The sequence below is a fragment of the Hydra vulgaris genome, chromosome 12 (genome assembly GCF_038396675.1).
Source record: "Hydra vulgaris chromosome 12, alternate assembly HydraT2T_AEP".
Taxonomy (NCBI): domain Eukaryota; kingdom Metazoa; phylum Cnidaria; class Hydrozoa; order Anthoathecata; family Hydridae; genus Hydra; species Hydra vulgaris.
In genome coordinates, this window is record NC_088931.1 from 73149624 (window position 1) to 73172052 (window position 22429).

The 22429-nt window shown below is 27.4% G+C and overlaps 1 protein-coding gene across 3 annotated transcripts; it reads left to right on the plus strand.

The window, feature by feature from the left end:
• Window positions 1-1414: 1414 nt before the first annotated feature.
• On the plus strand, window positions 1415-16091 carry LOC100215452 (vacuolar protein sorting-associated protein 28 homolog). 3 transcript variants are annotated; one of them, XM_065814370.1, is made up of 9 exons: window positions 1415-1550; window positions 1766-1791; window positions 9813-9850; window positions 10064-10153; window positions 13795-13834; window positions 13929-13994; window positions 14086-14187; window positions 14271-14416; window positions 15802-16091. In XM_065814370.1, exons 1-9 carry the CDS (start codon window positions 1523-1525, stop codon window positions 15920-15922), a joined length of 657 nt encoding a protein of 218 aa, XP_065670442.1. In that variant the 5' UTR covers window positions 1415-1522; the 3' UTR covers window positions 15923-16091. The 3 variants fall into 3 exon arrangements, with proteins under 3 accessions (XP_065670442.1, XP_065670444.1, XP_065670443.1); XM_065814372.1 differs by having other exon boundaries at window positions 1420-1550; window positions 1766-1822; XM_065814371.1 differs by having other exon boundaries at window positions 1458-1550; window positions 1766-1795.
• The last annotated feature ends 6338 nt before the right edge of the window (window positions 16092-22429 follow it).

Here is a 22429-nt window from a genome sequence, read left to right on the forward strand (position 1 = left end):
GTCTTTATATTATTATTATTATATATATTAAAATATTTCTTTTAGTTTCGATTTAAAAATATTTATGTTTACGAACGTTTTGATGTCGTTTCTGATTACTACACTACATAATTGGAGGTTTCTAGCTGTGAAAACTAAAAATTGCCCCTCCCCTACTTCACTAAAAAGTCACCACCCTTTACAAGATGATCTGGGCCCGCCCCTGCCTTTATATTATTATTATTATTATTATTATTATTATTATTATTATATATTTAACGATATATATGTATATATAACGGCATTCTTATTTATGTATTACTAATTTTTTTCAGTAATTTCTTAAAACAATATTATTTTGATTATAAAAAGAAGATCTATGAAAAGATTCTTATCACCAATATCTTCTTTGACCTTATGTCTATTTATATATACTTTATTTTTATTATTATTATTATTATTATTATTATTATTATGTATTTCGCCGATAAGAAAAGTTTACAAGTTTATGCAATACAAATATATAAATACATGGCTGGGGCAAGAAGAAGACAAGTTCTGTCTTATCACCAAGCTCCTTTAAATAAAATGTCAATAATAAAAATACAAAACAAAGTAACTCGTAAAATAAACGTTAAACAAAACGTTGCGTTAAAATAAAATAACGATAAATAAAAATTAAAAAACATTTTACGCTATATTACAGTGTAATATATCCGAAAGTATACGAAGATTTTTTAATTAATTGTTTTAATTAAATTATTTTTTTCCTAACTGGTTTTAGATTTATAAACCTTTTGAATTTAAATCATAAAATAACATATAATACACGAACAACAAACAAACAAACAAACAAACAAAAAAAACATTTTTTAAAAACATTTTTAGTATCATAATGTGTCTTTTATATATGTAAAGTTTATTATATCAGATTAAAAACAACGTCATAATGTACAAAACGAACTGTATATAGAATATATATTTAAACCATATTTATAAAGAAATAGACAAACGTGATTACTCCTAATCAAAGGCTTCAGAAAAATTTTAATTCGTTGTCATTTATTAAAAGCTTTTGTTTAAGTTTGTTTTTAAATTGTTTAATAGAAGAAATAGTTTTTAACTCATTATTTAATAGCATGTTCCATAGTTTAGGACCTCTGTAAGCAATTGAGAACTATACTCTACAATTGAGAACTATACTCTACAACTGTGTATATTTAAAAGTATATAACTATTTATATTTCCAGCGTATATAATTGAAACAGTTTTAAAATATTTATATTGTAAACAAAAGAAAAAAAAAATTGTTCTATTTTTTTGTGACGATCAAATAAATTTTAAAATCATGTTTATTATATTACGTACCTATGATGTAATAATGAAAAATCCAAGTTGCTTGAGCAACTAGGACTTTGCATTATTACGTCATAGTTGAACAACTTAAAATAACTTAAAAGTTTTAACGAACGCACATAAATTAATGAGCTTTCGCTTTTCCCGGTTATACTCATGAAATGATTTTTGGAGTTTAAATTATAAAATGTCTGGACGAAGTACTTTTGGCCAAGGTATTTGTTGATCATATAATTATGGATATGTAAAGAAAAAAACTGAAAGCTTTGAGCTTAAAAATATCGATTCATAAACAATACTCAAGCAAAATTTAAAAAAAATAATAAAATTTTTAAAATATGTATTTAAATTAAAAAAAAAAAATATCTTATGATTAAATTTTATAGTTTATTTTGCTATTTTTAATATTTCAAACAAAACCGTTTTTTAGGTGTGTTAAGACCTGAGCTGCTTCAAGTATGTGAGTTCAAAGTTAATCTTTTTTTATGTAAGATATAAGAAAATATTAGTTATAAATGTATATTTTTGATATTCAACAATATTTGTTTATAAATTTTATTTAAACTTCTAGATCCCTGAAAAAATTGATCACTGATCACTTAAGGGAAGATTTTTGAACCCTGATCTAGCCAATACAACTCTAACGGGTTACGATTACACAATGGTGATAAATGCCTTTATTTTCAGTTCATATAAAAACCAAAAATTTCTTTAAAAAACACACCTCTGTTGCTATCAATACATACATCCTTTATCATATTATCCTTTTATATAGCCTATAATTATTTGATAAACTTAACAGCTGTTTAAGACTAACATTTATATGTAGTTTCTGGTAAACTTTTTAACCACAGCATCATATATTACTTTTATTGTTGTTGCTGTTGTTGTTGTTGTTGTTAATAATATTATTGTTATCATTATTATTGTTCTTATCAAACAATAAAGTTGGCAGATTTTTCCTTTTAGTATAGATATGTGACAAATTATCAAAATCAAACTAAACCTTTGAGTTAGAGTAGATGTAGGATCTATGGTTTAACATACCATTTTAACAAAAATAATTCATTCTTTAATATATTTATAATTTATTTAGGATTTTAATATACACATTTTACCACATTTCAAGACGCACCAGGCTATACTTATTTTATCTGAGTAAGGTACAGGTGACTTCCTTAATGAATAAAATGTTAAATTCCAATATGAAACTAAATAATCATTATTAATAATAGACATAATGTGAAGTCAGAGCCAAAAAATGGCAAGTTTCACTAATTGCTGTACATTTTTGTAAGTTCATTACTTGCAGTACATGTTTTTGTGTGCAAAGTTCTACTACTTGTGGTACATTTTTTGTGTGAAAGTTTCACTATTTGTGGTTAATTTTTTTTTTGAAAATCCCAGTACTTGCTTAAGAGTTCCATTCTTTGTGGTACATTTTTTTGTGCAAGTTTCACTATTTGTTGTATATTTCAAATATGAAAGTGATATGACCCAGATGATCCACATTTCATATTTTTGACTTTTGGTGCCTACTTTGCTATTGCATAACTATTATCATATATGGCAACCTATTTTAATTAGGAAAACATTAACTAGCCTAATATAACATCAGCAACCACCTGGAATTTTTTAATTAAATGGTCAACAGCTTCAAAATCAGTTTCATCATTAGTCCAGTAAAAAATCGTGTGAACAATATCTTTTTGTGTGTTTTTGAGTTTTTATACTCTGCAAAACATACAAAACTGTCATGGCTGAATCGGTATCATACCATTCACGGTAGAGATTTTTCCCTACAATTTTTTCACGCATAACATAATTGTTAGCTGTCCCACTCTGTAATTGGTCAATAGCACTAACTTGGCATTTATTTTTTGGTGTTCAGTGAATGCTATTGATATGAACACTTTCTTGTGTTATTGCATTAAACTCAAGTGTAAGATTCAGCAACACAATTCTTCTACTTGCAAATTTGCAAAGCTCAATACTGCCAAGCTCACAAGCCATTTGATCAACAGTACTGCAGTGAGGAATATGAGAAACAAACCTTAAATAAAACCTATTTTGTTTACCAATTTTGTTCACTAGTAAAATGAAATGTTACCTGTTGGGACATAGGATATAATCATACTGTAAATTATCATCCTCATTTGTAGTGGAAAAGTGTTATCATCATCTGATGTATTTGTATTATTTATCTTGTCTTATTTAACTCTGTATAATTAATTATAATTTGTATTTATCTCCATCTTAGTCATATCATTTTCTAAGCTAAAAAAAACCTTTTTATTTGTTTTAATAGCAACATTAAGTGTTAGAGTTACATTTCTACACTTTCATCTAGTTTTTATTGTCTTTTTTGTAGCAATGATTGCAGATTCGCCTACTATAATAGTGTTTTTAAAAAATTAGCTAACACCAATACTGTTAGTATCAATTACTAATAGTATTAGTATCTTAGTAATGGGTAATTCCATGTAAAAACATCCATTTTTTTTCTCAAAATAAGTCTCAAGTTTTGCTGATTTTTACACCACTCAAAAAAAAAAAAAAAAATTGGTTTTGGTCATTGTTTCTGTGTGCAATGAAAAGCTGAAATATGTACACTTACATATTTTGAGGCAAGGAGTCCAATAAAAGAACTTAAAATATTGAAAAATAAACCTAACACCAGTGATTTTGACTTTTATCACAATTTTACTGGAGCAAGTTTAATTACAAAAATGCCAATGTAGCTCAATTTTTTTTTTTTTTTTCTATTATTAGATGTCGCCCTGAATAGTTTTGTTAATGTTGTTACGAAGAATTGGAGAGTGATCTTTTCTTAAACAGAAAAAAAGCATGGTCAAATATACTTAAATTTGTTACTTATAAAACATGAACTATGAAAAATCAAAAGGAAAAAAAAGGTGGTACTCTGAAGTGCTTTCCAGTGGGTACGGTGCGTTAAAAAGACGTCTTTTAAATGTCTTTTGAACATTTTGGTTGTTTTTTAAGCATTCAAAAGATTTTGTTTAGGTCCCCTGCCAACTGGGTTAATACACGGAAGTTGATGTTTATTAATTTTTGGAAAATTTTCCCACTTATACTGAGCTTATGAAGACTCCCTCCCCTCATTTATTAAATTTTACTTGTTATGAACAAATAAACTGTATCTCAAAACTTATTATTAAAGTTATTATTTTCTAATTTTGAGACTGGTTTAGGTCTTAAAAATTAGAAAATATAAACTCACTTTTAAAAATAAAAATAAAAATTCCCACTTGCCTGTTTATTAAGACTCCTTTCCCCCTCTATCTCCTTTCATTTATTACATCTATTTAAAAATTTGATTTGTCTCTTAATTGAAAGAGTTTAACAAGTTTATTATGCTAAATTTTGAATGCAAGTGACCATTATGTTTTATAATCATGTCTCCTCTTTTAGTAATAATTTCTTCCACAACTCTAAATGCAATTGAAAAAGATAGCACAAAATTAGAAACATCACCTTCTGAATTAGCAATAACACTTGCCACTATTGCAGTATGTTGCCTAACTGGAAGTCCCTCGCCTATTGCTGTGAGAACTAAGGTAGATTGTTTATATCTGCTTCATGTTATAGCACATTTAATATAGAAAGTGATAAAATAATAAAATGCAGAAAGTGATTGTAAGCAACTATTAAATATTAATATTTTTTACCAATAATTGTCTCAACCAATTGTTGGCCACTGGTCAATAAAAAAACAACTGTTTATTATTCATTAAAATTAAAAGTAAGACAAAACTTGTTTAGTATAGTAATAAAAATTTAGTAATAAAACTACCAAAAAAACAGAAAAAACAACAACTAAAGGAATAACTTGATACAGTCAAAACTGATTCAGTTTCATTACTATCAAGTTACTTTTAGGTGCACTTTGAGGTGAATTTTTATCCAGATAGGGGAGAGAGTCTTAACAGACTCTCTCCCAAACTCTGTGGTAGCTCTCAGAGAGGCTAATTCCATCAAAAGCTGTAAAATATCAGAGTACTAACAGTACTACGTTGTGCATGGATGGTGTCCCTGTTTGTACTTTTGATGTGCATTATCGAGGCCACATTTTGAGCCCTTTGTTAGAACTTAGGGTTTATTATTAGTAACAAGGCAATTGCTTGGACTATTAAATAGTATATTGAGTACTATATGAGCTTTGAGTCAAGTTCTTTAACAAATTTAAAGATGACTTAAAAACCAATAACTATAAATCACAAAATGCCATTGTCATCACCAAGTTCTCTAAACCTATCATTTGAAAATATTCGTGGTCTTCAAATTAACTTTTCTTCTGTTGAGTCTTATCTGTTGCAAAGTTCACCAGACCTACTTGCTCTTTGTAAGACTGATTTAAGCTCGGCTGTCTTATCTTGTGATCTTAGAGTAGACGGTTATCTTCCTTTGATTTGTAAAGACTTCAATAGTCACATGCTTGGTCTGGGCATTTACATTCGTAAGAATTCACCCATTTGTTGGGAAACTAGGTTTGAATCCACTAACTATTCTTTTATGTGCTTTCATTTAGCAACACTTCACTCTATCGCCTTTCTTTTTGTTCTTTATCACTCTCCTTCATCTCAAGACTGCACTCTTTTCAATGTTATTTCTGATAAATTGACTAAGCCCTCTCTCTTTATCCATCAGCCAATATTGTTGTTGTTGGTGACTCTAATGCTCATCACACTGAATGATTTGGCTCTAGTGTCAGTGACTCCGCAGGCGTTAAGGCCCACAACTTTTGCCTTTCTCAATCTCTAACACAAGTAGTCAACTTTCCAACTTGCTTTCAAGACAATCCAAATCATTTATCTTCTCCACTCGACTTATGTCTTGTTTCTGATCCTAGTCAGTGCTCAGTTTCTCTACATTCACCCTTAGTTGCTACTGATTACGGTTTGATCTCTCTAAAACTATTATCTTATTTTTTTTCATAATCAGAATTCCCTATCATCATGCCTCTTACAACTACCTTAAAGCTGACTAGGACTCTTTCCGAAAACAGATGTTGGTTTACTATTGCTAGAAACCATTGTAAAAATGATTTTCCTAATGCCAAAGCCCGCTATTCTTAGGTCATGAAATCTTGTATTTCATCTCAAAAATTAGGCTCTCATGATTTCTGGAGAATCTTTAACAGTATCAATAATAAGGGCAAATCTGTTATTCCACCTTTCTTGTACGGTTCAGATTTTGTCACTTCACCTAAAGACAAGGCTGAGTTATTTGCGAAGAACTTTTCATCAATATCATCTCTTGACTCCACTAGTTGCGTTCTACCTTATAAGACGACAAACAGGTTGATCCATTGCTTGGCATTTGTATCACTCCAGCCTCTTTATCTAAAGTGATTTCCTGCCTAGACTCTTCTACAACTTGTGGCCCGGACAACATACCTGTTATTGTCTTGCAAAAGTGTTCTCCGGAGCTGTCGTCTATACTCTCAAAACAATTCAACAAGTGCTTATCAGAGTCTTGTTTTCCAGCCTGTTGGAAAGTGGCATCTGTTATCCCTATCTTCAAAAATTCTGGAGAGCGATCTGATTTGTCTAACTACCGTCCCATTAGTCTTCTTCCCATCATAAGCAAGGTTTTTGAATCTTTAATTAACAAACATTTAATTTCTCATCTTGAATCTAATAACTTACTTTCTGACCATCAATATGGACTTTGATCTTCTAGATCTACAACTGATTTGCTAACAGTAATAACTGATAGGTTTTATCATGCATTAGATAAAGGTGGAGAGGTTAAGAGGTTTTAAAATATCAAGAGCCATCGCTCTTGATATTTCAAAAGCTTTTGATAAAGTTTGGCATGCTGGTCTTCTCGATAAGCTGGTCTTCTCGATAAGATGGTGTATCAGGTAACATCTTTAAGTTTATTGAATCCTTTCTTTCCAATCATAGTATAAAAGTTGTCCTCAATGGATAGCACTCTTCTTCATATCCTGTAACTTCATATCCTGTAACTTCATCCTTGGCACTATACTCTTTTTAATTTATATTAACAATCTTCCAGATATTCTCACATCTAAGGTGGCATTGTTCGCTGATACTACTATTTATTCTTGTCATGATAAGAAGCCAACACTCTCTGATTGCTTAGAGGAGGCATTTGAGCTAGAAAAGGATCTCACTTCTGCTACAGCATGGGGCTCACAGTGGCTGGTGAACTTTAATTCAGATAAGACCCAATTTATTTTCAGCCAATCGTTATCGCAATAATTTAGATCTTCCTATATTTATGAACGGTGATGTACTCGACGAGTCATCTACCCTTCATCTTCTCGGATTAACTCTTACCTCCAATCTTTCTTGGAAACCATATATCAATTCTGTTGTGAAATTAGCATCTGCTAAGATTGCATCTCTTTATCGTGCTCGACACTTTTTTACTCTGAATTCTATTCTTTATCTCTATAAATCTTAAACCTGTCCTTGTATGGAATACTTTTGCCATATCTGGGGTGGATCTTCCAATGATGCCCTTTGTCTTTTAGACAAGGTGCAAAAACACATTGTAAACATAGTTGGATCTACTCTTACAGCCAACCTCCAACCATTATCACATCGTCGTAATGTTGCTTCTCTTTCTCTTTTCTACAAATACTATAATGGACACTGCTCTAAAAAGTTAGCTTCTCTACTTGTGCCATCTACTAAAATTCATTCTTGTGTCATTTAATAAAGTCTCATCCTTTTATTGTGACTGTTTTTAAGTGCTCCATAAATTCTTCTTTGTCTAGTTTTTTTCCTTGAACATCAGCTCTTTGGAATTCACTTCCTTTATCTTGCTTTCCTGATTCATATAATTTGCAATCTTTTAAGTCATCTGTCAATCCTTATCTGGCTATATAAACTTCATCTTTTCTCTTCCAGTAACTTTTAACTAATAGTGGTTGCTTGCAGCCTTGTTAAAAGCAAGTTGTTGAAGGAAAAAAAATGTTTTTTAATTCTCAAGGTCTAGACAGATCTCAAAAATTAGAAAATAATAACTAAATTTGTTTTTTAAGTTTTAAGATACAGTTTATTTGTTCATAACAAGTAAAATTTAATAAACAGTGGAGGGGGATTTATATTGCTTATAGAGGGAGGATTATTAGTGCTTTAATAAGCTCAGGGTAGGTGGGAAACTTTTCCAATAATTAACAAACAAACATTAACTTCCATTTATTAGGCACTTAAGAGTACCACTTTTTTTCCATTGATTTTTCATAATTCCTGTTTTATAAGAACAAATTTAAGTTAAGTCGATCATGCTTATTTTTGCATTTACCCTAGTAAAGCTGCAATAAAGGTCAAAGTTACAGGTGTTATGTTTACTTTTAAATATTTTAAATTGTTTTATCAGATTCCTTGCCTCAAAATATGTAATTGTACATATTTTCAGTATTCCATTTCACACAGAAAAGAAACAAAGACCAAAACCATTTTTTTAAATGACAAATTTTTGTTAGTTCATTGCAAAGTTTAAATAGTTATATCTTTGAAACTGTTTGGAATTAGATGAGGAAATTTGAGGGCTGTTCATAACTTATTAAATTCTTTGAGTGGTGTAAAAATTAGCAAAATCTAAGATTAAGAGTTGCATCCTTGGGTGTTTTCACATCTAATCACCCTAATATTAATAGTATTACTGTTAGTATTACTAAAACTTAGACTAAGTCTTAAAATTTCTACTCAGTAAGTACAAGGCGTGTTTTAAATGTCTCTAAAATGTATTAATATGTTTTTTTTTTTTTTTAGACATCTTAAAATAGGTTTTGTGCCCACTGGTAATAGAATTATAGTATTATTGCCCACTGGTATTAAAATTGTAGCATTATTTAGTAAATAGTAATTATTTGCATAAAAAAATAACTAATAAATCAATGAGAAGAGAAAATGCAGTTGCAGTTTTTACAATTTGTCAATGCACTCATTTTATCTAAATAAAGTATTTTATCAAACTCTGGGTCAAAATCAATCTACCAGTTGGTTGCTCAGTAAAAACTTCTTAGTTCTTTAAGCATTTTAAATGGGCTTTTAACTTTTGAAAGAATTTTTTAGTTTTAAAAGATATTTTACTTCTAAAAGGGTTTTTTTTAATTCTAAAAGAGGTTTTTACTCATGTTAGGATTTTTTACTTAGATGTAATAATAATTTTTTTTATAATTTTGAACAGTTTTTTTTTATTATTATTGTTTTGAAAGAATATGCTAACATTAATAACAAAATTTATTTTTACTGTTTAATCCTAACTAACCAAAACCAAGTAAATAAAGTTGCCAATATAGACAACTTTACTTGGGTTTGATTAGTTAACATATTCTTTTAAAATTAAAAAAAAAAAGCAACTAACAAAATATATACCTACTAACAATTTTCAACATTCTGCTGTTTTTTTATTGTAAATCAAATGTTATTTTAGATTTGAAATTAAATTGTGCTGCTTGATTTTTTTTTTTTTTTTAGGAAGTGAAGTTGTACACAAATGCAAGAGAACGTGAAAAGTATATATTTTTTGAAAATTTTTTGAATTAACATATACTGTGAATTTATTGTACTGGTTTTTTAGCTTTGGTTCTTTTCTTAAATGTTCTTTTCTTATATGGGTGTATTTGATTTTTTGTGGTACTTTAATGCCTTTTTACATATTAAATATCATTTATTATTTTAAAAGTTGATTAAAAATTATAAACATACTGTTAACATTTTATGTTTAGGTATGATAATATGGCAGATTTGTTTGCCGTTATTAATACTCTACAATGCTTAGAAAAAGCATATATTAAGGATGCTGTTACTTCTAAAGAGTAAGAATTTTACAAGAACATTATTCATTCAAAAATAAACACAAAAAATATTTTGTTATGATATTAGTTTGTGACTATGTGTCAGCCATTAAAAAATACCTTAGAACTACATTAATACTACAGCTTTTTTATATGCATTAACTCCATGAAACTTCACTAATGGCATTACACTGAAATAGCCATCTTCAAGAGATTCAAATAATTTTGTTGAACAAAAGCAAATTCGGTGTAAAAAAAAATATAGTTAAGTGCCATTTGTTAGCAAGCCAGAAAGCAATTATCAAGTTTTCTATTGTTTAATATTTATATTCTTAGTTCTTTATTATCTTAGAAATTAATTGAACTTTAAACATTGTGATATTATTACAACTTCTCTATAGCATATTGTAGCTTTGTAGAAAACAATATTATTAAAGCATATTTTTGCCTGAATATAGTGAAAAAGCTACTGATTTCTTATCTGTACACTGACATAAGCTATCTCTTGTTATGACTTAACTGTTACAATCTTAGACTAACTAGTCTCTAGCTGAGTTAAGGTTTAATGTTTGTTAAATAATAGTCTATTAAACTTTTGTTTAAGAAAACCTATTGTTTGTTACCCCGAGTATTATAAATATGTGATTGAGCTAATAATCTGTTTTATATTTATTTGTTTTTAAATATTTTTTTGTATGTAAAAATAAAGTTGTTAATTTATTAATCAACCAATAAAGTTGTCAAGTTATTATTATATCTGTATTTGTGTTTATATTGCGTACCATAAATACCATACCATAAATGTTTTACATTATTAAGAATGTTTTTAACTGCTAAAACTTTTACAGACAGGTCTGATTTTTCCTCTTTTTTTTTCTCTAATAAAAACTATGCAAAATCTTAGCTCATGTTTTTATGAAAAAAAAATAGTGCTAGCAAAAATGTCACAAATTTCAAGAAAAGCTTTTACCGATTTGTATATTTTTAATGTTCAAATGTTATACTAGAATATCTAATTATTAGTTAATAAAAAGTTTGTTGTATGTTTATTCAATGTTTTCATTAAACTAATGTTTTTTGCACATTTTTATATTTTGAGTGTTAATGATGAATTAGTAAAATAAATGAGTTTTAAAAAACAAATTAAATTAAAGAAAAAGAAGATAAATTTAAAAAAAAGGATTTCGAAGTTATTTTTAAATCATTGGTGGATGATTTTAGTTATATTTGAGTTTTTTTAAAAAAAAAAAAAAAAAAAGAAACTACAAGTTGTTTATTCATTTTTCACAATACAAGAATAAATAAAATTGTTCAAAACTGAAATCTTATCAATATGAGTGGAACCTTTTAAATATTTCAATATTAATTAAATCAAACATTTAGCATATCTGTAAATCTTCTTACTCTTGTCAAACGACCATTATTTTTTAAACTTAACATTAAAGTCTGTTCTAGAGTTAAATCTGTCCATAATCCAGTGCAGAATTTATCAGACCTTCTGCATGACCTACACAACAATCATCTATAAAGGGTTTATACAATCAAAGCTGTGTAGAACTTTTTGCATAATTTGCAAAAAAGTCTGATTGCTGCAAAAAGTTTCAACAGTTTTTGATTAAAGTAAGTATGCATTAATTAGTTTATTGTTCAAGACACTGAATGTAGAATGTTCTTATATTATTTTTTTATTTGTTCATTTTTGTTTATTCTATATATTCATTAATTGCATTTCCAGATGTTCTCTATTTTTACTTTTAAGAAACTTAGTAAGTTTGTCATTTAAAAAACTCATAGCTTCTAAGTAAATACTTTAAAATGCAAATTTTTTTTTTTTTCATAAATAACAGTTATCATTCAAAAGCACTTTGTATAATGTACTGTGAGCTAGAAAGTTTCCTCTAGAGCTCTAACACTTTACCTGATGTAATCTAAACTACATTATTTTGCAGCATAAACATATCCTGAAAATAATATGAAAAAGCTTTTAGCCTGAAACCAGCCAAATTTTTCTCAATGCTACCAAGAAAACTCATTAACTAATAAAATCCACCAAGTCTGTAAACTATATTTAAGTCTTGATATCATTATGATACTTGTTTCCTTCAACCTTTATGCAGAAATTTATATATCTAATGATATAATATGTCCTAGAAATAGAAAAAGGCAACCCATTATTACTCATATTTTGAGATAACTCTTTTATGTTGCTTTTTATAATCTAAGCACCAGAAATAATGTCGGTTATCAACTGACTTTTTAATTCATGGAGAAAAAATCAAACTATATCTGTAAAACTGATGTTTAATTTACCTGGTTTAAGCTCTGCTTAATATAAAAGTTCCTTTTAATGTTCTTTTTTTAAAAAAAAAAAAAAAAAAGAGGTCATTTTGTAGTAGGGTTTGCACCCTGACATTTTAAGATGAACTTCTGTTTATTTCTAAAGTTTTCTATTAGCTTTCTCCTTCGAACATTTACATACTCGTTTAAAATTTTTAGTGATCAATGTATCACTTGGTCTGCCATTATGTGGTACACAGCCTATTCTGGTTCAAGGTTGTTGCAGCTTTCTAATCATTTTTTAGTTTTTTCTCCCCATTTTTCGTTTAGTTGTGACATTAACTTATTCAATTATCTTTCAAAGGTAATCCACTAACTTTGCAACATTAGAGTATTTCTTTTCAGCTTTCTTGTTATATAGAAAAGCAGGTATATTTCCAATTAAAACCTGCAGGAGCTTTTGATGCTATAATTTTTATTGCATCAAGTTTTTATAATGTTTAAAGAAACTTTTCTCTTTTTTATATATTTTTTAAAACTTTTTTATTACCCCTAATTGTGAATATAAAGAACACCATTTTTGAGTCTTTAGATCAATTCTGCTCAACAACGTTAACTTGAAAATTTTTGAAAAAGTGCCTTAATCTACTATAGATCCTAGCTCTAATCAGTTCTAGCACATAATAATTTAATATAATTGTCAAAACACAACATTTCTATCAATTTTCACAAAAAATATTAGAATTCCGACCAAGAAAGTGCTTACAATTAAGAAATATTTCCAATAAACAATCAGAACAGATTACTAAACTACTATTTTCATTTCACCTAAAAATATATTTATTTAAAATCTTATTCAAATTTGAACAAGCTATCGTGATTTGAAGAAGATTTTTTTACAAAATAAAAGAATCTTTGGTCTGGGTTATTTCGCTACAAACATTTTTATTTTATGGTACTGCAAAATCATTTATCATTTTAATCATTTTAATTTTTTTCGTTTTTTCATGATTCACAGACATGATCATTGAACGGAAATATGTTGTATTCAGCAAAATATTATACTGACGCTATAATTATTAAAAATCGCCTTAACTACACTGAGTAATACTGTTAATGTATGTTTAATAACTTTTGTTTATATTTAAATCTGTTCATTAATATTTAATAACTTTTGTCTATATTTAATTCTGTTAATTAATTTTTAATAAGTTTTATTGATATTTAATTGTGGTTATAAATATGTAATATGCAATATTTTGCATATTACAATGAAAAACTTTGTATTTTGTTAGATGTGTTAGACTTTAGATGCTTTTTTTATTATTTGCAAATCTAAATTATTATCTGAATTTTTTTTTTAAATATTGAAATTATTTTTTTAGGTACACTGCAGCTTGCAGCAAACTATTAGTTCAATACAAGGTCATTTTTTTTTATTATTTGAGAATTTTTTCATTTATTTAATTTATAAAATCTTTTTTTGGAAATAAACTCAAAGTTTTTATGAAAATTGTAGGTTGCTTTTAAACAAGTACAAAGTGCAGAGTTTCCTACAATAGAAGCTTTTACAAAAAAATACAGAGTGAGAATAAACTTGTTTTAATTTTTTTTAAATCATTGTGTCTATTAAATTTCAAATTAATTTTAATAAATTCAGTTTTTTTCAAATTCAGCTAGATTGCCCTGCTGCAATGGCAAGAATACAAGAAGATCGTCCAATAACAATTAAAGATGATAAAGGCAATACAAGCAAGTCAATTGCAGATATTGTCATGGTATTTATCTTAACGCCATTCTTAAGTTATTAGATATTTTACTTAACACAATTTACAAAAGTACAGAAATTCTTGTTTGCTAGTTGTTCATTACAATCATGGATAAGTTGAGATTAAACATACATGCTATGGATGAGATACAACCAGATTTAAGAGATTTAAAACTAACGTTGGATCGATTGAGTGTTGTTACTGAAGATTTTGAAGGAAAAATAGCTGTTGAAAAATGGTATGAGATTATTTTAAAATTTTTTAAAATTTGTTTGCTGTATTCTCAGATCATTATCATTATCCCAGATTATGAAATAAAAATGCTAATTTAAATAAACACTTATGTCATACTAAATTAGGTTAAAGTGTGCATACGGCAACTGACAAAATATATAGCACAGAATAATTTTATTGTAACAAAAAATTGTATTACAATGAAAAATTTGTTTTTTACTTCTTTTACTTTTAATTTTGTTTACTTAAGTATGAACTTAAGTATGAAGGATTTTTTTAAAAAAAAACTTAACATGGAAAAAGAAATATTTTACTTAATTAGAATGAATCTTATGGAGATTGTATATACTTTAACTAAATTTATAAGTAATTTGTATGAGTTTATAGTAAGTTAGTTGACTAAGGGTTATGGTTTCTTGATAATTTACAAATCGTAAGGAGAGCTATTATGTTATAAATTTTAAAAAGAACTTATACGACCTAAATCTGCAGATTATAAATAAAATTCCCTTATAGGACATCTATTACTACCTTCATACACGCCTGCCCAAAACCGAAACTTCTGTTGATCATCGATCTCAAGAGGATAAAACTTTCAACTCGCAAGTGCAGGAAATGCATTTAATTTTATATGTAAAAGCATAGTCAATGGTATTATGTGTAAGTCAACAAAAGTTGTGCAACAAATATCTTTACAAACCAACAAAGAAAAAAGAATGGACTCAAATTATCTAATAATTACATTATATTTTTTACAAATTATTTAATAATTAAGTTTTATTTGTCTGTAAAATAACATAAACGTAAAATCATTTAGTTTAACATAAACTAAAATCATCGTGATGTAACCATAGTGGTATATTATACCAATAGCAGTTTGAAAGATTTTTTTGGGTTTTATTCAAGACTTGAAAAATAAAAAGTTTTTATTTGTAAGCTTTATAAAACCAATGGAATCAATACATGAAAAAATATTGAATTAAATTTTAAGATAATAATATTTTGATAATAATAATAAGTATTTAAAATATTTCTCATTATTATCAAAAGCTTTTTCACTTAAAATATGATGATGCTGTTTGATATTAATTTGTTTTTCACTTATCGAAGTCAATATGGTAATCAAGACAAATAGAGATCTGTTGTGAAAGAAGTTCCAAATGCCATTTGTACATTTTATGTAAAAATATGGCGACATATAGTCGCTTATAAATATAAATAGTAACGCTACACACAGGGGTTGGTATTCCGAGTAAATTTATGCAGCTACGGTAGTCTTGATTTGAATATTGATTTCTGCCGAAAAATTTTAAACTCGTGACTAATTGTGTTATTTTAATTTACTTCTAGTTGCAAACCTTTGATATATTATTATTAATATTCTTTTAGGTTAAAAACGCTTGGAGAAATGAGAGCACATGATGAACTTACCGAAGAACAAGTAAGGCAAATGCTTTTCGATCTTGAGCAATCTTACAACGCTTTCAACAGATTGTTGCAACATGCATAACTTTGTGAAAACTTTTAAGAGACTTTCAAACGTTTTGCTTACAAATCGTCGTCAAATGATTCTCATCAACAATACTTGCACTCGTCGGTTTATAAAAACTTTTACATAATAGTTTGTTTTTTTACTTGTAAAATGTATAATACAATAAAATTGTTTAAACGGCATAAAATCTATTTTTAAATATTTATTATTATTACTTATGAAAACGAAACAAAATATAAAAATTGTAAACGTCTCCTTGAGACAGTTATGAAGTCCTCAAAAAAGTTATACTAACCAATTAAGCTTGGTTTCCAATAGTTGTAGAAATGTCGAACAACAGTTGTACAACAATAATGCTTTAAAATGGAAACATTTTCTTGCGTAAGTTGCACAACTTAACGTCGGTTGTACAACAAAATTTATGTTGTAAAACAAAGGTTGCGGAAATAAAATCAAACCAATTTCGGCAACAATTGTTGTACAACAAAAACGCACAAATGTTGCACAACGTTTCTACAACTATTGGAAACCAAGCTTTACTTAAATACAAAAATGATGTACAAAAAACAGCGCATTTTGAAGGTTATAGAAAAAAAAAATATCAGCAGTAATTGTTTTATCAAAAAAACTTATTATAAATAATTGTGAAAATACTAATGATGTTTTAATTTCCAATACAATTAATAATGCATTCTAATACATTCTACTTTCAAATATTCTATTTTCGCTTTTAAAGTCAAAAATCAGTAAAACAAATTTTGAATCTAACCTCTAATAATACTAAAATAAACAATAACAAGGTAACCGAAAAATAGCTAATTGATAGAGTAAATTTATTAAAACCAAATAAAGATCATGGAGTTTGATGTAAGCAGTAATATAATAATTAAATCAATATTTTATTTGAAAATCCCTCAATTGCATATATTTAGTCTTTTTTTAGAACAAGGAATCGTTCCTGATAAACTTAAAGTTTCAAGGGTGATACCAACTTTAAAATGTGATGTAAACTAAGGTATAGCAGTAGTGCTACCGAACTCTCAAATCTTCATTAAATACCGTGTTTTAACCACCGACACTAACGTAAGTTCAAGCAATATTTTTTTGTTTACAATACCGTACTTTCAAGAAAAAAAATTTTTAACTACCGTCACTACCGAGGCATATTTCGGTATTTCATTCTACTACCGTCATATTAAAAAGTTTAATAAACATTAATTTCCCATTTTATTAAAGATAATTATTAAAATTTTTATTAAACGTTTTACAGTAGAATCTCTCTACTTCGAATTTTATGGGGAAAAATAAAAATTCAAATTTAGACAGATTTTCGAATTATAGAAAGTTGATTTTTCGTGAACGCATTTCACGGTGACTTTGCATTTAATCGAATTATGGAGGTTTTCGAATTAAGGAGATTCAAATTAGAGTGATTGTACTGTATTAAAAGGGAGTTTTTAATATTAATTAATTTGATGATTGTTTTAACAAGATACAAATATTTTTACAGTCTCAGTATTGTTTTTAAGTTTATTAAGTGAATTAATAATCAGCAAAACAAGATTTATAAAGAGTGAAAAAAATGCATCGAGCAAGTCCTTTTTGGGAATAATTCATAAAAGATGGTCATAAAAGATGAAATCAACTTTTAATAAAATTGAAAATTTAAACAGAAAAAGAGTTGCAGAAACTACCAGTGAGAAATTGGCAAAGGAATCTTTACAAGTGCCATCAGAGCATGACTCACAGGTTGTTTCCATTCAAGGTGTTAAGAAAATAAAGATAGATATATCAACATTGGCAAAGTGGTAACGAAGTATAATGCCAATGACAAGAGACATCTTTTAGCTGATTTAAAAATGTCGAAATATCTTTGTATGGGTAATCTACCATTTGCACATGTTGCAACAGATGCTTTCAAAGGACTTATGTCATTTCAGCGACCTGAAATAAACATAAAGTTTCCCGCAACTTTTTCTCGTAACAAACTTCCAATTTCGTATTTTAATATTCAAGAATCAGTGATGAGCATATTAAAAAACGATTTATCAAATGTTGCTTTAGTTGGCTTAACCTCAGATCTATGGTCAAGTCGAAACAATGATTCATATGCAGCCTTAACTTTGCACTACATTAATTCAAACTTTGAATTAAAATTCTTTCTGCTTGGCTGCAATGCATTTCCAGAGAGGCATACTGGGGAGTATAGCTTCCCAAACTGGTGCTATTTTATCAGAAATACCTTTTAATAATGACTGTGAAATGACAGCCAACCGACAGTGGAGCCAACATGCTTTTAGATAAAATACTTTTTAAAATATTTTTTTTGCAGTGCGCTGATTTTACTTAAAAGCGTCTTAAAATTTAAAACTGTCTTCGATTACTTAGATATTTTACTAAAAAGCATGCAAAATATTTTTCTTAAAAAAACTCTTTATATTTTAGATCGAATATTTTAAAACATTATGCACGAATAATAAAAAAAATAATTTATTAACTAAATTTTTTTTTTTAATTATCAATCTGGAAAGTTAGTTGGACTGTTTTGCGAATAAATAAAATTGTACTCAAAACAGTTTGGTTTTAAGAAAAAATGTTCCACTGAACATGCAGTGATTGATATAGTCAATCAAATAACAAACGCATTTAGTACTAACTACTTTACATTAGGAGTTTTCATTGATCTGTCAAAAGCTTTTGATACTGTAAACCATAACATACTTTTAAAAAAACTTGAATATTATGGAGTAAAAAATAATAACTTACTTTGGTTCAAAAGCTATTTGACCAATAGAATGCAATTCATCCAATATGCGCAAAAACAAACAATTCCATATGCTGTAACTTGTGGTGTCCCCCAGGGCTCTATTTTAGGACCCTTATTATTCTTAGTATATATAAATGATCTAAATCTAGCAACACACTTCTTAAACTGTATTTTTTTTGCAGATGACTCCAATCTTTTTTATTCTCACAGAGATATTAAAACACTTTTTGAAACAGCTAACGAAGAGTTGGGTAAGGTTAATGAATGGTTTATAAGTAATAAACTGTCTCTAAATGTGGAGAAAACCAAATTTATTTTATTTCATAAAGTAAATAAATTAGAAAATATTCCAATTAAACTCCCAAATCTAATAATCAATAACGCTAACATTAAAAGAGAAACTTCAGTTAACTTTTTGGGCGTAATATTAGATGAACATTTACGTTGGAGTGATCATATAAAAAGCATTGAGAAAAAGTTATCAAAAAATATTGCCATGATATATAGGGCTAAACCATTTCTAAATAATAAATCTTTAAAAAGTTTATATTTTTCTTTCATTCATTGTCATTTGATTTATTGTAATATTGCATGGGCAAGTACAAATCATACAAAATTAAAAAAATTGTACAGTAAACAAAAACATGCCTGCAGAATATTATTTGGAGCTGATAAAATTGTACCATGCGAGCCTCTTCTGCGTATACTGGGCGCATTAAACGTTTATAAAATAAACTTACATCAAGTTTTAATGTTTATGTATAAAACAAAAATGGGACTATCTCCTAAAATATTTCAGTCCTATTTTGAAAAAGTAGAGCATAAATATCCGACAAAATTTTCAAATAATAACTACATTGTCCCTAAATATAATTCAAAACAAATTACATATTCAATTCAATATCGTGGACCCTATTTGTGGAAAAAGTTTCCTAATATTGCAAATACGGAAAAAGTTAGTATACATCAGTTTAAAAAAGAATCGAAACAGGTGTTATTACATATGGATTTTAATATATCCGATTTTAAATGCCTCTTTTAAACTAAAAATCAATTATATAAAATATGTATCAGAATTTATCAATTTATCAATTTTTGTTTGTTAGTTTTTTCATTATTTGAGTTATGGTGTTTCCTCTAATCTTAAAAGTTATTGGTGAAATCTTAGTTTTTCAACATTTTACTTAACTATTAATGAGTTGTTATTTATTTTACTTTTAATTAAATTGGTTAGAAATATACACACATAAAACGGTTTTTTTTTTAAATTAGGTACTCTTTTATTTTGAATTTTTTGTTCTTTATTTAAATATTACTTTATTACAAATTGTTAAAAATTTTATTTTCATATTCTTCAACAAATACTTTGTATAATATACGTATATAGTGTGGCTCTTGAAAATACGTGCTCTTTAATTAATTTATTTATTTTTTGTTTTTGTTTTTTACTTTTCTTTCAGTTTTTCTTGTTTACTTGATTATTACTCTTAACATGAATATTGTTCTTGAAGTATTTCTTAAACTAATTGTTATTTTATTTTTACATTTATAATTTTTAATAAATAGTTTGTAAAGTATAAATATATTATCCGGCTATTGTAAATACGTACGATTGGGGCTCGGTGATAAGACAAAATAATGTCTTCTACTTGCCCCGCCAGTTTTTTTATTTTATTTATAAAGCTTGTAAATTGTAAAAGTTATTAAACGGCGAAATAAAAAAATAAAAAAAAAAAAAAAAAAAAAAAATAATGTTTACTACTGTTTATATATATCTATATCTATATATATATCTATATCTATATCTATAAATATCTATATATATATATATATATATATATATATATATATATATATATATATATATATATATATATATATATATATATATATATATATATATATATATATATATATATATATATATATATATATATATATATATATATTATATATATATATATATATATATATATATATATATATATATATATATATATATATATATATATATATATATATATATATATTATATATATGTTTATGTATATACTATCTATGTTTCCACATTATTTCATCCAAAAAAATGTCGCGGCGGTAAGCTCCCCTCCGCCAACGAATTTTCGGTATTTTTACCTTAATTTTTTAAGTTTTAGATGGGATTTTACTGCCACAATGAATGTAATAAACTGCTGCTTTATTGAGCATTCAAAAAGTTTTTATAAAACCACAAGTCTGATTAAACTATCTGCAGTTTCTCCCCAAGGTGGTTATGGTACATAACTAAGCCCATTAATCTCAATTAAAAATGTGGATTCTTGCTCGATATAAGAATATTAGAAAAAATTAATAATAAAAAACGTAATGTCATTAAAAAAACGTCAAATATTAAATTATGGGACCTAAAATTATTTTATAATGTCAAATCCATTTTTATTTTATTTTAGGAATGAAAAAATCAACTTCAATTAGCAGCAACATACCGTGTGCAGCACATCTACTCCATTTAGAAGTTATCGAAAGCTTTAAAGCGGTTAAGGAAGTTAAAGATGTATTCAAGGCCTGTAGATTATTGGCAACAAAAACACACAAGTCAGTTGCAAACTAACAGAGAATTATCAATGCTCACCAAAATGTACAACCAAAAAAAAACAATTTTAATAAAATCATTGCTCCATGTAAAACCAGATGGAACAGTGGTTTAATGTGCATGGAATCAATTTTGCACCTTAAACAAGGCTTTGACATTCTTTCTGCTAGTAATTTAAAAACTGATGACATTTTGATGGCAATCATCCCGACTCAAGAACAATTTGAAGTCATTGAGAAAATTGTTACAATTTTAAAAGTGATCAGTGATTTCTCAAAGTGTATTTCTGCAGAGAAACGACCCACAAGACATCTCATAATTCCTGGCCTATATGATATCGAAGAAAAAATTAAGAACTTTATTATGGCCAATGATAAAACAACAGCTGATTTTGTTTCTAAGATTCTTGCAAATCTTAACAAACGGTTCCCTGACTGTGGTTCTAATATTACCAACAATTCATTGTTGCATTTTTTAGATCTAAAATTTAAAGGTCATTTATTATCAAGATTTGGAAAAGAGTGTCAAACAATTAAACAATTGAAACTAAGTGCAACAGGTGACGATTTATCACTCAATTCAATACAAACTCTAGCACCATCTCCAGACCAAAAACTTACCTCATTAGAAAAGCTCCTTTTCGAGATGATGAATCATGACAGTCCACAGTCTGGCTTCTTGGACACATCAAAATCAAACTCTTTTGATGCAGAATTAGACGCTTAAAAAAGATTGGGGCTCCCATGAAAAAGCTATGACATTCTAAAGTGGTGGAAGGCTCATTCACCACAGTTACCATTACTCTCCAATGTAGCAAAAAAAGTTTTATGCATTCCTGCTTCATCTACTTCATCTGAGCGTGTATTTTCACAAGCTGGAAATATTGTCAGTTGCAAAAGAACTCTTCTAAAGTCATAAACAGTGGAAAAGCTTGCTTACATTAAAAAAAATATCTCAAGAGTAACAATTAAAAAATGGAAAATTGAAGAAAATATTCCAGAGTCTGGAATCGTTTTCAAGGTCTGGAATCCAGACCTTGAAATCGATTAATTTTAATTAAGTTAAACATATTTTTATATTGTTTCCATTGATGTATTCAATTTGAAATAAAATAAATAATAGAACAAAGCTGTGAAAATTTTTTTCCTCGCTCCCAAACAATACCGAC